This window comes from Odontomachus brunneus, unplaced genomic scaffold (genome assembly GCF_010583005.1).
Source record: "Odontomachus brunneus isolate Ranch 3 - 2012 unplaced genomic scaffold, Obru_v1 Obru_scaffold_051, whole genome shotgun sequence".
Classification (NCBI taxonomy): domain Eukaryota; kingdom Metazoa; phylum Arthropoda; class Insecta; order Hymenoptera; family Formicidae; genus Odontomachus; species Odontomachus brunneus.
In genome coordinates this window covers 67,188-83,231 of record NW_022639501.1, presented here as the reverse complement: position 1 = coordinate 83,231, position 16,044 = coordinate 67,188, and the positions used below count along the sequence as shown (strand labels likewise).

At 35.2% G+C, this 16,044-nt stretch overlaps 1 protein-coding gene and 1 non-coding gene across 2 annotated transcripts; one reads left to right on the top strand and one right to left on the bottom strand.

Moving 5' to 3' along the window:
• Positions 1-775: 775 nt before the first annotated feature.
• Positions 776-848, top strand: Trnaa-ggc. Its single transcript has one exon. It is a non-coding gene; the product is annotated as a tRNA-Ala (tRNA).
• Positions 849-4,616: 3,768 nt separating this feature from the next.
• Positions 4,617-5,636, bottom strand: LOC116845414 (histone-lysine N-methyltransferase SETMAR-like). The gene is given in 1 exon segment (XM_032818080.1): positions 4,617-5,636. A coding segment is annotated over 1 exon segment (1,020 nt).
• Between the last annotated feature and the right edge of the window lie 10,408 nt (positions 5,637-16,044).

Sequence of the window (16,044 nt, the reverse complement as noted above, 5' to 3'; positions counted from 1 at the left end):
AAAGGGACCTATTTTTCTGCTCATACAATAACAGTGAGTCATTGTTTTTATTATCCGGTTTCCTTAATTTCAAATAAGTCTGGACAGACATATTTTCACCTTGTCGAAATCGCAATAATTCCGATGGACATTAATTATCGCCCAGAATTCTGAAATCGGTATGTCCTCCAATAATCCTGAACATTAACGCTCATCCTCACCCCATCCTCACTCACACACATACTTATACACACACACATCAACACATTGTAATTATAAATAAATCGTGTGTTATTTCTTTTATAAAGAAACATGAATCTTTGTTTATCCGTCTTCTCCTATTATCGCTCAAGGTCTAGTCCCGACTAAAGAGATTCAGTTCTCTGACTCAAAATCGGACCGCTTGCCGTCGTCGGGCTAGTAAAGTGACCCTTTTGGACAGCGATCATGTAACTTTTTCCCTAGGGCGGAAACGTGAAAAGTTTCACGTGAACTCATGATCACCTAACTCGGCGAAACGTGGAAACATGAAACTTTTCACGTGAACTTGTTAGCCATGAAATGTGCTGGCGGAAAATCTAGTGACATGATGAATACGGAATATATTATGCTACTGCTGTGATGAAATACAGAAAACATAATAATCCTAAGGTTATAGCGATGTTTTTAAGGTTATATGTTCTACAGCCGATGGATATAGCTGATTTGGCCGATATTGAAATCATATAGGAACCATCGCTTCCGAACGATATCTCTGAGCGTTATCTAGGAAGAGGAGAGTGTCGTGAGCGTGGAGCGTCAGGTAGCTCAGTGGTTTAGAGCAGTCGCCCGGCAAGCGAAAGACCCGGGTTCGAGTCCCGGCCTAGCAAGACCGCGCTCTCGATATTTTTCTCTTTCTGGAACGAAAAAGATACGCAGATTTCGAACGCACGGCGTCGTCCCGCCGCCACCTAGTATGCTCTCCTCCTTCTATGGTTTGTACTTTGTGATTTGTACTTTTCACGCATAGAGTTACTTGATTGCGTGAACAATAAAAAAGTTCACGTAAAATCAATAGAGCGAAAAGTGAAAAGTGAAAAATTCCGCTCGAAGTTACGTGATCGCTGCCCTGGTCGTTGACTAACTCTTCGACCTATACTAGTAAGTACAGGTGAGGCTTTCTTTATGTTGCGTTCTCCTACAGGACGTAACAATGGTCGAGCTTTTTAATTCATTGATGGATCCATCGCATGATGCGCAAATGCAATGTTTCGCTGTATTTACGCATCATGCGATGGATCCATCGATGAATTAAAAAACTCGCCTAATATTATAAGACCGTCGATTAAAGAACACGTAGAACCAATGCAAGCTAGGCAACGTTGGTATTTCAGAGGGAACCGAGGCGTGAACTTTAGTCCTAATGAACCAATTGTAGCGAAGAATGTTAGCAAAAATATGTAGCAAAATGCTAAGGTGAAGGAACAATGTAGTCCCGTAACATATGCGGTTCGTACGGACGATAATAGAGTATGGAAGCGACACGTGAACCATATAAAACCGAGTGTGATCCGAGTGAAAGATGAATCAGGAGTTGTTCGCGAGAGTAAGACGGAAAGAGATCCGCCGATCGCTAGTAGTGAAAGCAAAGGTACGGAGGGCAGTGCGGTACATGATAAGACTAATGCATTACGTTACCTCATCCTATTAGCACTAATGTACACGAAACTTGACAAACGGCGGAGATACCACACACCAGTAAAAAGAACGAGTCCGAGGTTATCACGGACTTTACAAATAGTCTTCGGCGTTCAAAGAGGACGCGCAAGCCTTATTTTAGATAATCAGTACCTAATATTCGTTTATTTTTATTGTTTCGTCTACCAATGATAATAGTTTTGTTTTTGTAGTATGTTGTCAAAAATAAGTGGGAAGGAGTGTAGCGTCTCGTAGAGTTAGTTTATGGCAGAGGTGACGCACGCATGCAGAGGTGACGTGGCGTAAGGAACTGACAAGGGGAGGACCAGGTGACTTACCCTGGGATTTTGACCCCAATTTTTTTAATTATTCTGGAGATGGAAAAAAAAGATACGTGTCTCGGCGTTTGATAAAATAGGCTTTAGTTTCGGAGTAATAAATTTGTGAAAATTGGCCATATTCGAAACGTACCGCGGCGCGCCATATGAGCCTTCCCAGTAACTGTACTTCCAACCAGTGCAGTTGGTTTCGTGAGTTAGGTGTTTGCTTCATAATTCGTAAGATCTAAGTTCGCTCACGGAGGTAAGCAATAATTTTTTTTTTTTTAATGAGTGTTTTTATTTATTTTGATGATATTGATATAGTATGCAAATTTTTGAAATAGAAAATTTAATTTAATATCACATTCTATACATTAATTTAAATTTAATTTTAAGAGAATTTTAATTCAAGTAATAATATTTGAAATAATAAATAAGTAATAATAATAATATATAAGTTATTTGTAATGGATAACATATAAAGGCAACGTATCTAAATTTTTAAATTGTTTAAATTTAAAATTTAATTGGAAATAATATTAACAGTATTTTAAATTTCTAGTTTTTAAAATAATTAATCGTAGAAGAAGAAGAATAAACAAACATCTGAAATGTGAATGTGAATATTTTTATTACAAAATTCAATTATTTAAGTATTGCGGATTTATTACAAAATTCAATTATTTAAGTATTGCGGATTTATTACAAAATTCAATTATTTCGATGCGGAACAATTACTTGGATGATAAACATCATAAAAACATTTAAAACATATAAATTTTCTACAGTTTGCACAATGAATAAATGAAGGAGTATCACATACACATTTATTTTTCCGTAAATCCGGGGGGAAACATATTTCGTTGACGTTTCGAAACACATTTCTTTCAGGAATTAATTTCGATGCAAACCAAGCGTACTTAATCATATCTGTAAAAGCTCCCGATGATAATTGTGAATGAATTAAAGAATGAATCTTTATTGCGTCTTCTCGCGAAGAGAGCTATAAAAAAAATGAATAAAAATAAATAAAAATAAAAATATAAATATAAATATAAATAAATAAAAACACTCATTCAAAAAAAATTATTGCTCACCTCCGTGAGCGAACTTGGATCTTACGAATTATGAAGCAAGCACCTAACTCACAAAGCCAACTGCACTGGTTGGAAGTACAGTTACCGGGAAGGCTGATATGGCGCGCCGCGATGCGTTTCGGATATGGCCAATTTTCACAAATTTATTACTCCGAAACTAAGGCCTACTCTATCAAACGCTGGGACACGTATCTTTTATTTTATCTCCAGAATAATTAAAAAAATTAGGGTCGAAATCCCAGGGTGAGTCACCTGGTCCTCCCCGTGAGTAATTTTGTTAATTTAAGACAATGGCGAAGTAGTAAGCATGTACCAAAGAATAAAGTTTTAAGTTCTTGACATCCAGCTTCCCGTACATGATTAATGCGAAACAATAATAGAGGCGTCCCCGATTAAAACATTACACTCTTCACTAAAAATTTCAAGTTATTACTTATTGAACTTGAGGTTTGTCTGAAAGACGTTTTATGGAGAGGTTAGTGGAGAGGTTTTAGTGGAAAGATTTATCTGAAAGACGTCTAATGTTCCGACTTTAGACGTTATATTGTATTGTATGGGTTACCTGTTTATAGCTAGCCGATCGAGTCCCAAGCGCCCAAATTAAGATGAACGATACGCACAAAGAGTTTAATGTAATATCGTCGAATATAACGTATGAGTTTTTCAGGTAAACTCGAGACGTTTACAAAGAAAATAATGAGACTCTTAGATAAAGACTCTTGGTAAGCGCGAGAACTCTCTCTATCAAATCCCTCTTCAAATATATTTGCTTCATTTATTAACCAAACAGGATATATAATATTCTTTCTTTAATATGGTATATACGGTATAATACGCGCGGTTTGCATGAGACGATTTTAATTTCGAAGCGTTGATGCTTCCAGAAAATATTCAAGATGCTTCTGAACCTTGCACCAGATTGGGAATTCGAACTATGTTGGATCAACCTTGACAGAGCACTTTCCTTTCTTTTCTCTCTCTCTCTCTCTCTTTCTCTCGATCGTTCCTTTATTCATACGAATCTTTCCTTTCGTAATCATCTGCTAGGTCTCATATAATTCTCGCCCTCCGCAATCGACGATACAATCTGCATAATGTGTCATTGCATATCCATAAATCACGCGTGATGTAATGTCAAGCTCTTTTTAATGTTTACATTGAGTAGCGTTCCGCCTTTATCATTTCCGAGTAGGACGCGTTGTGCTTAGACGTATGCGCATCGCGATCGTTGAGTGGAGAACATGAAACTAACCGATTTTTTTACCGATCGACGTGCGAATAATAAAATTATGAATATACCTATTCTTAAAGTGTTTTTTTCAAACGAGAATTTGTGAGATTCTTGTTAGTCTGCAGTTGAAATCTGAAATTCTCAGATTCGAGAGGATGCAGATTGGAAAATTAACAAAACACAGAATTTAAATATTTGAAATACAACAGATGTTTTTAAAAAGTCACTGACCAGCGAAATATTAGGTAGGAAAATAATGTCGGTTTTTAACTTTTAACTTTAAACGCATATCTCAGCTCAGAGTAAAGTGTATTAATCAAAATAAGTACCATTACAATCAACATATTTTTGCCAACAAGAAACAAGTTTATTTATTCCGGTAACGTAGAATTCCAACGTCCTGGAATCGATAAACTCTCGGAAGGCATTTTCAACAGCACCGTGGTTGTTGAAGACTTTCTCTTGCAGGAAGTGGTCGAGGTGCTTAAAAAAGTGGTAATCGGTTGGCGAGAGGTCTGGCAAGTATGATGGGTGAGGCAGAGTTTCGTAGCCTAATTTATTCAGTTTCTGCAGCGTCGGTTGTGCGACGTGTGGCCTGGCATTGTCGTGAAGAAGAATGGAACCTTTTCTATTGACCAATGCCGGGCGTAGGTGTTGCAGTTTGCGGTGCATTTCGTTAATTTGTTGACAATACTTTTTTGCCGTGATAGTTTCGCCTGGATTCAGGAAGTTGTAGTGGATTAGACCGGCTGATGATCACCAAACCGTCACCATGGTTTTCCTTTGGTGCAGCTTCGGCTTTGGGAAGTGTTGTGGAGCTTCGCCGCGGTCCAACCACTGTGCTGAGCACCGCCGGTTGTCGTATAGAATCCATTTTTCATCGCATATCACAATGCGATCGAGGAATGGATCGTTGTTGTTGCGCAAAAGAAACGCAGAGCACACTTCATAACGACGATTTTTTAAATTTTCATTCAATTCATGCGGCACCCATTTGTCGAGATTTTTTGATTTTCCAAGTTGCTTAAGGTGGTCCAGAACTATTGGACTTACGTCTAACTTTACAGCAAGCTCTCGAATCGTTGTGCGCGGATCTGCCTCGATCAACACCTTCAATTCGTCGTTGTCAATTACCAATGGACATCCACGATCTTCTTCATCTTCAAGGCTCTCATTGCCATTCCGAAATTTTTGAAACCAACGTTGTATCGTACGTTTGTTTGCGGTTCCCTGGACGAATGCGCTGTTGATATTACGACTAGCCTCTGCTGTTTTATGGCCTAGTTTGAACTCATACAAGAATATTGCTCGCAATTGCTTTTTTTCCATCATGAATTCTATAAATAATAATGGACACAAAATAATAGTAAAAATAAAACCAATAGCAGAGAAATATAGAGCGAAATCTGCGCTTTAAAATGGTATATAAAATAAATATATTAAAAGAAATATTTATTCCAAAAATAAGTAGCATAGTCAAATAATATATAAAACAGACATTATTTTCCTACTTTACTCGAGACATAATCGAGACTCGTCTCGACATTATTTCCTAATAGATCACCCAGTAAGACAGAAAGTTAGTAACCAAACTAAATGATAAAAAAATGCAATGGTTTACATATGAAAACAAAAATGAACGACCTATTAAAATAATGGCAAGGGGACTTCACCCCACGTGCTCAAAGGAGGACATACTAGATGATATGCGAAGACAAGGTTTTAATATAAGGGATGCAGTTAACATACTAGAGAAGGACAAGGTAAACAATAGCAAAGGCGAAGTGACAACAATCAGAAGAAGCTTGCTACTCTTTACGCTAACCTTTGATAGTAGGGAGGAAATTGATCGTATCTATAAACTACGGTCTATTCTCAATATAGTGGTTAAAATAGAGCCGTTAAAGAAAAACTCGAACAGGATACCACAATGCAAAAGATGTCAGGGATTCAATCATACTTAAGGTTACTGTAACAAAGAACTGCGCTGTGTGAAATGTGTTGACATTTGTCAAAAAACTGCAAAATTCGAGACACCCAGCCGAAATGTGTCAATTGCAGTAATCAATACCCAGCAGGCTATAGGGACTGTGAAGTGGCCATGGCACTACAAAAAAGAAGGGACAAAATCTACCTAAACCAAAGGCAAAACACAAAGACTAAGCAGGAAGCAAAGAGAAATAACACTAACTCATAAAAAGAAAGATCTAAAATCCTTGAGGGATTACACTCCACGAAAACTTATGCTCAGGCAGTAAACAATTACAATTTTGAAGAGATTTTAATGGATAAAACACTCACGCCTATCCTAGTGAAGCTTGAGAAACAAATGTAGACATTTAAACTGCTGCTAGAAAAGGTAGGCAAACTGGAAAAAAGCTTGGACAATTTAAAAAAGAAAAGCAAAAAATGATCTACACTGTCAGACTAGTAGCATGGAATGCCAATGGGCTTCTACAATACCTGCAAGAACTGGAAATTTTCCTAAAAAATGAAAAAATAGATATTGAACTAATAGCAGAAACACACTTCGTCAGACAATCATTCCTTAGAGTAAGAGGATATAACATTGTTTGTGCAGACCACCCAGCTAATAAAGCAAGGGATGGATCTGCGACAATTATTAAAAATAACATGAAATATCATGAAAAAATATCAGATAAAAATTGAACTTGAATCTAGACAAATCATGAATGTAAAAATCCTAGCTAGCAATAAAGAATATATAATCTCTGCCATTTATTGTCCACCCAGATTTAGCATGAGGAGGGTTGACTATCCCAAATTCTTCAAAATGCTGAGAAACAACTTCATTATTGGAGGAGACTTTAATGCAAAAATATCAGCTAGGGTTCAAGGGTAACCATCCCTAAAGGGAGAGCATTACACGAAGCCAGCCTAGATTAGAAGTGTCATATCCACATAACTGGAAAACCTACCTACTGACCAGCAGACACGAGAAAGTCTCCGGACCTCATCGACTTCTTTGTATCCAAAGGGCTATCTGACAACTATATACACATTGAGAATAGCTACGATCTAACATTTGATCACTCTCCTATTATTCTAATACTAAGTGAGAATATAATCAAAAGGGAGACGCAAGCAAGGCTTTTTGCGATAATAACCAACTGAAACTTATGTACCGTGATTAATCAACGTGATCGGTGGATAACGATTATTCTTCGACATCCCTATTGTCGTAAGATGTATTTTTCTGAGTTTTACTGGCAATAAATGTCATGAGAGGTTACAAAATATAGCGCCGGTAAAATACGAGTGTACCAGACGGCGAATTGTCGATGTGGAATATCAAAGAATAATGACTCAGACTCGAGGTGAGGCATTGACTGGAAAATAGGGGAGGAATACCGATGAGCTTCGACCCTTCTCCTTGTCGAAATATTTTTGCCTTACCGAACTCCGCTTGTTACCAGATAAGGGGAGACAGTCGAAAGAATAATCGCGGCGAAAAGATTAGCATCGTTCACGGTATCGTGAATTTTCATGACTTTAATATCACAGACTCCAGATAGCACAGAGAATCCTAAAACAATTCAGTTATATGTCACCAATTCTGAGTTCATTTTTGTATACAAAAAGAATTCTTTTCACTGAACTGAACTCTGAAGAATTCTTTTTACATTTGAAAATAAACTTATAATTGGGATATACGACTAAATTCTTTTTTAATACTTTCTGAATTCTCTGTGCTATCTGGGACGTTATTTATTTTACCTAACATAATATATAATAATTTATTTTGCGGATATATATAATAATTTATGTAGCGAGAACATTTTTTGCCTGAGTTCTCGAGTGCATGTCTTCTTTGAAGCAGAACTACTTGGAATTTGTATAAAAATTTCACGTAGCCGTGTTAGAATTTATTGCGTATCTAAACGCGACAAATGTTTCTTTTTTGCAGCATTCTAATTGGTGCAAAGCAATACTGACTGTCCCAGTTGAAAATGCTAATAGGAGAGGAAAAGAGAATGACACCTTCATACGGCGAGCGTCCAGTAAAAAGACGAATTGGGAAGGATTTAGGATCGAATTAAACAATCTCATAGAGCTGCAGGTCCTAATTAAAACTACTTGTCAATTAGAGGAGGAAGTTGACCTACTCGTCGGCAACATTCAGAAAGCTGCGTGGAATAACACCCCAAAAGAAGAAGAGGGGAAAGCTAGTAATGATATGCTCTATCCACTTGAAGTGAGAGAGCTAATCAATGAAAAAAGGAAAGTCTACAAAAATTGGCAAGAAACTCGAACGCCTCTGGTCAAAACTAGACTAAACTAACTGAGCAACAAATTAAAGAACCTAATAAGACAAATAAAAAATGAATCGGTCAATGCCTTGGAGGAACTTTCGACTAAAAAGCTGATTATTTCCTCTGGAAGGCGACCAGGTACATAAACAAACAGATAACTCAGATGCCGCCAATTAAGAGAGACACGTGGGCTAGTAATAAGAACAAAGCAGACACTTTTACGGATTACCTGAAGAATACCTTCCTGCCTCTTCCCAGACTAACTGCGGACGAAGACCTAATTCCGATCAGGAAAGTGGACGAGAAAGAGATAGAGTAAATTACTAGCAATGAACTCAGAGATATAATCAAAAGAAACGTGAATGAGAAGAAAGCACCAGGATATGACTTAATCATGGGAAAAGTGCTCAAAGAACTCCCGGAGAAGGCGCTAATGAAGCTTCAATCTGATTAACGCAGCTTTCAGACTAAAACACGTTCCAACTCAGTGGAAAAATGCAGAGGTGATAATGATTCTAAAATCAGGGAAACCCGTTAATGAGAAAAAAAATCATATAGGCCTATATCCTTATTACCGACATTAGCTAAACTATTTGAAAAACTGCTCTTAGCTAGGCTCAAACCATGGATTGAAGATAGAAATTTAATTCCACCTTACTAGTTTGGCTTTAGACGTAAGCACTCAACTATTGACCAAGTGCATCGAATAACAGATGTAATCGAAAAAACGCTGGAAAGAGCAGAAGTATGCGCTAGCGTATTTTTGGACGTTGCTCAGGCGTTTGACAAGGTCTGGCACGAGGGCCTACTTCAGGGTCAAACGCGAAAACAAATACTCCGACCTAAAAGAAATCAAAGCGGGAGTACTCTAGGGCAGTGTTCTGGGTCCAGTTCTCTTTCTGTTGTATACTGGAGACATAAACCATGATGACGATAACATCTTGACCACTTTTGCAGATGACACGGCAATTTTCACAACTGGACTATAGAAGAAGCCACTAGCAAACTCCAAAGAACGCTAAATGGAGTCAATAGATGGACCAAGAAGTGGAGAATTAAGCTAAATGAGGCTAAATCAACGCATGTAAACTTCACTAACAAAAAGAACAAGGTCATACCTGTTAAGATCAATGAGCAAGTAATATCACATGCCAATACAGCTAAATACCTGGAGATGACACTAGATGCAAAACTCAGATGGAAAGAGCACGTGAAAAAGAAAAGGGATGAATTAAATATTAAATTTAGGAAAATGTACTGGCTGCTAGGTAGGAAATCCAGGCTAAACACCCAAAATAAGCTTCTGTTGTACAAATTAATTCTAAAACCAATATAGACCTATGGACTGCAACTATGGGATTGCTCAAAGAAAAGTAATATTAACATCATACAAACTTTTCAAAACAAAGTCCTAAGAAGCACTGTAAATACTCCTTGGTATATGCATAATGACACTATTCATCAAGACCTCAAGATAGCTACTGTCAGAGAAGAAATAGCAAGAACGGCTACTAGACATATAGACAGAATCTATGAGCATGTAAATACAGAAATGCTTCTTCTCCTTGATAACAGCAAGGAGCTTAGACGTCTCAGGAGACTAAAACCGCTGGACCTGCCTCACCTGTGACGGGGCTACTTGACCGAGATGACTTGTACATAATTTGGAACTCATTACTGAATGATCTCTCCATCTCACAGTGAACTATGTAGTGAAAGAATGGTACTAGATAGTTACTTAAAGGTTTAGTTGTAATATGTGCATACTTAAAAAAAAAATGTTGTCAAAAAATGTGGAAACTGCGTGATCGATTTCATTCTCGTGTAATGTTTTCAATTTTAGTATAGACCAAAGGAGCATATGATCATTACATAGGCTTGTAAAATTAAGAAATTTACCAAAAATTAACGAATTATTCAGTAAATTTGTTAACGTGTTAATCTGAGAGACTCATACATGACATTATACACTGAGAGAAATTATCCGATAAAAAATAAACAAACAGATATTTCCGGTTAAATAATTTCCAATCAGATAATTCCGATCAATTTTTATATCCAATTTTTATATTAAAATATCCAATTAGCTCATTATATGCCATCAGTAATCTGTGAATTTTACAAGGGATCTGACGGAACTATTCCTTATCGATTTGGATGCGCTTTGGATATGTTATAGAGCATAAAAAAATAAGAGACCCATATTTTTTATACACTGAGAGAAAAATTTCATAAAATGAAAAAAAATTCTTTTTATATCAAATTTGCTAATCGAAATAAATATTTATTTCGTTTAAAAAAGTATTTTGTAATATGAAATAATTTACGAACTGAATCACATAATAATGACTATTACCTGAAATTAAATATGAAATTTTTTAAATCAATGAAATATCCACTTAAAAATAAAAAAGATATATTACAATTTAATAAACCGGTTTTCTTTAAATAAACAACTGAAAACAATGAAATTTCTTTTTAATTCGAAATAAAGCTACATATAATGCATTAATTGGTTGATATTGTTTATTAATAATAAAAAAATATATTATTGAAAGTACAGTTACAATATAAAGAATTGTTTATTAATAATAAGAAAATATATTGTTCAAAGTACAGTTACTATATAAGGAAGGTGTATTCTGCAAATTTGATATAAAAAAAATATATTTTTTATATTATAAAATTTTTCTTTAGAAAAATAGATAGGGGATAGAGGTTTACGTAGAAATCGTAAAAATAATCATCATGTAAAAGAATATTAAAATTGTCATTTTATTAAATCATATTATCAAAAAATTATATTACTGTGTTAATTATAACACATATAGACAAAATATAAGACTTTTATATCGATCGAAGAAGTGGTGCAACATAATCATAATCCAGAGGTGCCTCCAAGGTCCAAGTTCGAGTCTCACCAGTGCCAATGAAAATTTTTAAATGTGATGTAACGTTGAAATCAAGTAATCTAAAGTTTTCAAATAAAATCAGCAAACATATATTTTAGGAATATTTTAGGAATTCATTGTGCTATCTTGAATATATTATTAGTCTAAAATACTTGTTATTTAAAATAAGAAAATAATATTTTCTTAAAAAAAAATACTTATTTTGCTTAAAAAATATTTATTTTTTAAAGAAATCATTTATTATTATTAAAATTACAATATTTGGATTTAAAAAAGATTTTTTAAAATTAAAACCTAAAATTTTTTAAATTAAATATTAAAAGATATTAAAATAAGTAAATATTTCTTTACTTTACATTAAAAATTTGTTACTTTTAACAAAAATTTATTTTTGTCTTTATAATGCATACATATTTTATTTAAATATATTTAATATTACATTGAAATAAATATTTAATAAAACATATTGAAACAAATTGTTTTTTTTAATTCAAATAATAATTTTTTAAAATCACTATATTTTTATTTTTTAAAAGTTGGTGAAGATCGGTTCAGTGGTTTTCTCTCAATTATGGACGCCAGTTCCAAAAAACGTGTTTCGAGAAAATCGCGTTTAAAGTTTTCGTTAAAGTTTTTATATAAATAATGATGGACTTACATTAATCGTCGATTCCGGAGCCATAAAGTGGACCTTCCTCCGCCTCAAACATTGTTTCTCTCTCGAGCCGTAGTTTCCGCCTCCTTTGTCATTGCAGATGCCCGGAGTTCGGATCGGTCAATTCGATTTTCATCTCGCAAAGCTACAAAATTTTGAGCGGCAGGCCCAATTTGAATACCCATGGTCTCCATTATTTTTAAAATATTGTTGAAACCATCGTTAAAAATGCACACAGCTAAGTAAGTGGCTGTGTCGATTATAATTTTGCCAGAATGCATGTGCTTCGGCGAAAATATCCAAATCATTTCGTTATTATTTTGCGTTGGCTCCGAGACATCTATATAATAAATCGTCCCGTGATAAGTCCTCGTAGATAGGTTTAATTGCTTTTGCAACTTCGTCATTCAGAGGTGAGTCACGTTTAAAAGTTTCAAGCGTTCCATTGGCCTCTGTTTTGCGTCATTTACATCAACTCTCGAGACCTGGAGGACACTAATCATGTTGAGGATTTTTATCAGTCGAGTGTTTATGATAATAAGTAGCCCAAACTGCATTCTTCATATCTTCAATGGAATTTAAATTTCTTCGGATAGCCAATCCATAACATGTCGTCAAGTCGATGATTACTTTGTGTATCAACTTCCCTTTACTTCTACCACCAAGAAATTTATTATTTTTTTTTTTAAAGCACGTAGTCGTGTGTGCCCATTCGTTTTTCCACGTGTCCAACTTTTTCTTTTGCATAATAACTTTGTCGTCGTAAGGTTACACATTCAAAATTCCTTTGAAGGTTTTGGAGTCTCCGTCGCCTATGTACATGGTACATTTTATTCCATATTTTGCTTCCGATCTGCAAAACATTTCCTGAGTGGCATCTACTTCCATTTTGCCAGCGCTACCTTCATGATTGGCATGGCAACTTAATCAAAACTTGCATACACATAACTTCTACTATTACATATGGATGGATTTGGTATTAAATGCTTTGCAATTTTTGTCTTTAGAAAAACTTCAAAATTTTACGAAAATAACAAGTAGAGGGGGCAAGATAAAAAATTTGACATTTTTAAAAAATGAAATATACCGTTGCAAAAAGTATTAAATACTGAAAAATTTTTGTAGAAAACATTTTATCATATACCTCATATCTTATTTCATAAAAATGAAAATGTCCATTTTTTTTAAGGAGCTGTTTCAACCCCTAAACCTCGAGATAAGCCAATATAAAAAATTTGGGTCTCTTACCCGATGAAAAATTTTTCATGCATAATTATATATAAAATTTGTCCATACATAATTATGTACAATTATATATAATCATATAAAATTATATATAATTATACACAATTATGTATAATCATATGCATAATTACACTTAATTATATGCATAATTATAAAAAATTATATATGGAATTATAGATATAATGATACATGATTATATATAAGTAATATGTATTAACATGTATGGAAAAATTTCATACATAATTATATATAATAATGTAAAATTACATATAATTTTATATGATTCTATATAATTATGTATAAAAAAATTTTTATTTTTTGATGCTTTACAATATATCCAAAGCGCATCAAAATTAGTGAGGAACAGTTCCGTCAGGTCCCTTGTTAGACTTCTGAATAGTATTTAATTCGTGGTATTAAATAAAAAAATGAAAGATTAATTAATTTTTTAATATTCAAAATCCAAGATATGGCGGATTGAAAAGTTGTAAAATTAACAGATTTTGATGAAAATCTGTAGTCGGAGTTTTTTGGGCCGCTGAATTAGGACCTAATTTAACAAAATTCTGTACGACAAATCCACTATAAGTGCGTTCGGGGAGCTCACTATTAGCACTATTCAGCGCTACCGTGTTATTCTATCCTTGTTGTATATCTAAGGAGCGATGAAGATAAAAAAACACGGTAGCATTAATAGCGTGTTCCCCGAACGCACCTATGTCATCTAAATTGCGCGAAAATTAGGTTAAGTTAAGTTTGAAGCAACGAGGCTTTTTATGAGCTTTAGATGCATATCAAGGTTTCAAAACCTGCATTTTGAGTTACGGAAATCAGGAAGAATAAACAATGTTTTATACGCACCAAGAAATTTTGTTCCACATATTAGCTTTACTTATGTAAGAATCATATTGCTGAACATGATGTTGAACATGAACAGTAAAGGTTTCAGAGAGTAACAGTGACTGAATGATCCAAGAGACTAAGTACAATCAGCTCTTTTCAGGGCTCTATAATGCGCTAAATCCGAGTGAGCCACCTCCCTGCGGTGTACATCGAGTAACGCAAAGCCGGTGGTGACCAAGTAATTATATCTTACTCAAAATGCAAGTTTTGGAGCCTTGATATGCATCTAAAGCTCATAAAAACCTCATTAACCTAACTTAATTTTCACGCAATTTAAGTACCATATTGGATTCGTCGTATTGAATTTTGTTAAACTACGTCCTGTTTTAAATTTAGCGACTTAAAAAACAATTGACTACAGATTTTCATCAAAATTTATTAATTTTTCAACTTTTCGGTCTGCCATCTTTTGAATATTAGAAAATTAACTAACCTTATCTTTCATCTTTTGACTTAAGATATACGTTTATCAGTTTCAAAAAATTTATTTTTTGTATTATGTATTTTTTGAACTTTCAAGAATGTTGCCCTAAAACCGTTTTTTGAAATTCCAATAAGTAAAGAAGTTACAACGCGTTTTGTCGGGCAGTGCACAGGCGTGCACTTGCACTTTCTGAAGCGACAAGTAGAAGGACCCTTATATTAAGTAAACTTAGTTCCTGCGGCTCACCGTTAGATGACGTTAGTTGTAGGTGTAATTTATTTTGACATCTGAAACTGGCTGCATTTTAGAGGTTAGACATTTGTCAATAAAATTCAGTGCGAAGAGATTCATTTAAGCGAGCAGTGCTATTTTTTCTTTTGATTAAATATGGAACGTGATAAGTTGTTTTTTCGACATGTGCTGCTTCATTACTTTGACTTGAAAAAAACTGCAGCTGCAGCTCATAAATTGCTTTTCGAAGCTTATGGCAATTATGCTCCATCGGAAAGAACATGCCAAGTATGGTTTCAGCGATTTAAGAGTGGTGATTTTGATGTCAATGATAAAGAACGCTCAGGCCAACCGAAAAAGTTTGAAGACACCGATTTGCAGGCATTATTGGACGAAAACTCTACTCAAACGCTCCAAGAATTGTCTGCAGCATTAAATGTTACTCCGATGGCTGTTTCCAAACGTCTACATGCAATGGGAAAAATTCAAAAGGAGGGAAAATGGGTACCACACGAATTAACCGCAAATGCCATTGCGAATCGCTTAAACATCTCTATTTCTCTGCTCGCCAGGCAGAAAAAGAAGAGTTTTTTGTGGCGCATAGTGACTGGCGATGAAAAATGGATATACTTCGATAATCCTAAACGAAGAAAATCATGGGTAGACCCTGGCCAACCATCGACATCCACACCAAAGAGAAATATTCATGGCCACAAAGCAATGCTTTGCATTTGGTGGGATATGCACGGCGTCGTTTATTATGAGCTACTCAGACCGAACGAAAGTATCACGGGGGATCGATATCAATCACAATTAAACCGTCTGAATGAAGCATTGTTGGAAAAAAGGCCAGCAGTAGCCAGCAATCGACGTAAAGTCATGCTTTTGCACGACAACGCTCGACCACACGTTGCCAAAGCCGTCAAAGAAACACTGATGCAGCTCGAGTGGGAAGTTCTCCCGCACCCAGCGTATTCACCAGACTTAGCTCCTTCGGACTATTACTTGTTCCGGCGATGCACGGCTTGGTGGATATACACTTCAGAAATTACGAGGATGTGCGAAAATGGATCGACGGATGGATTGCATCAAAAGA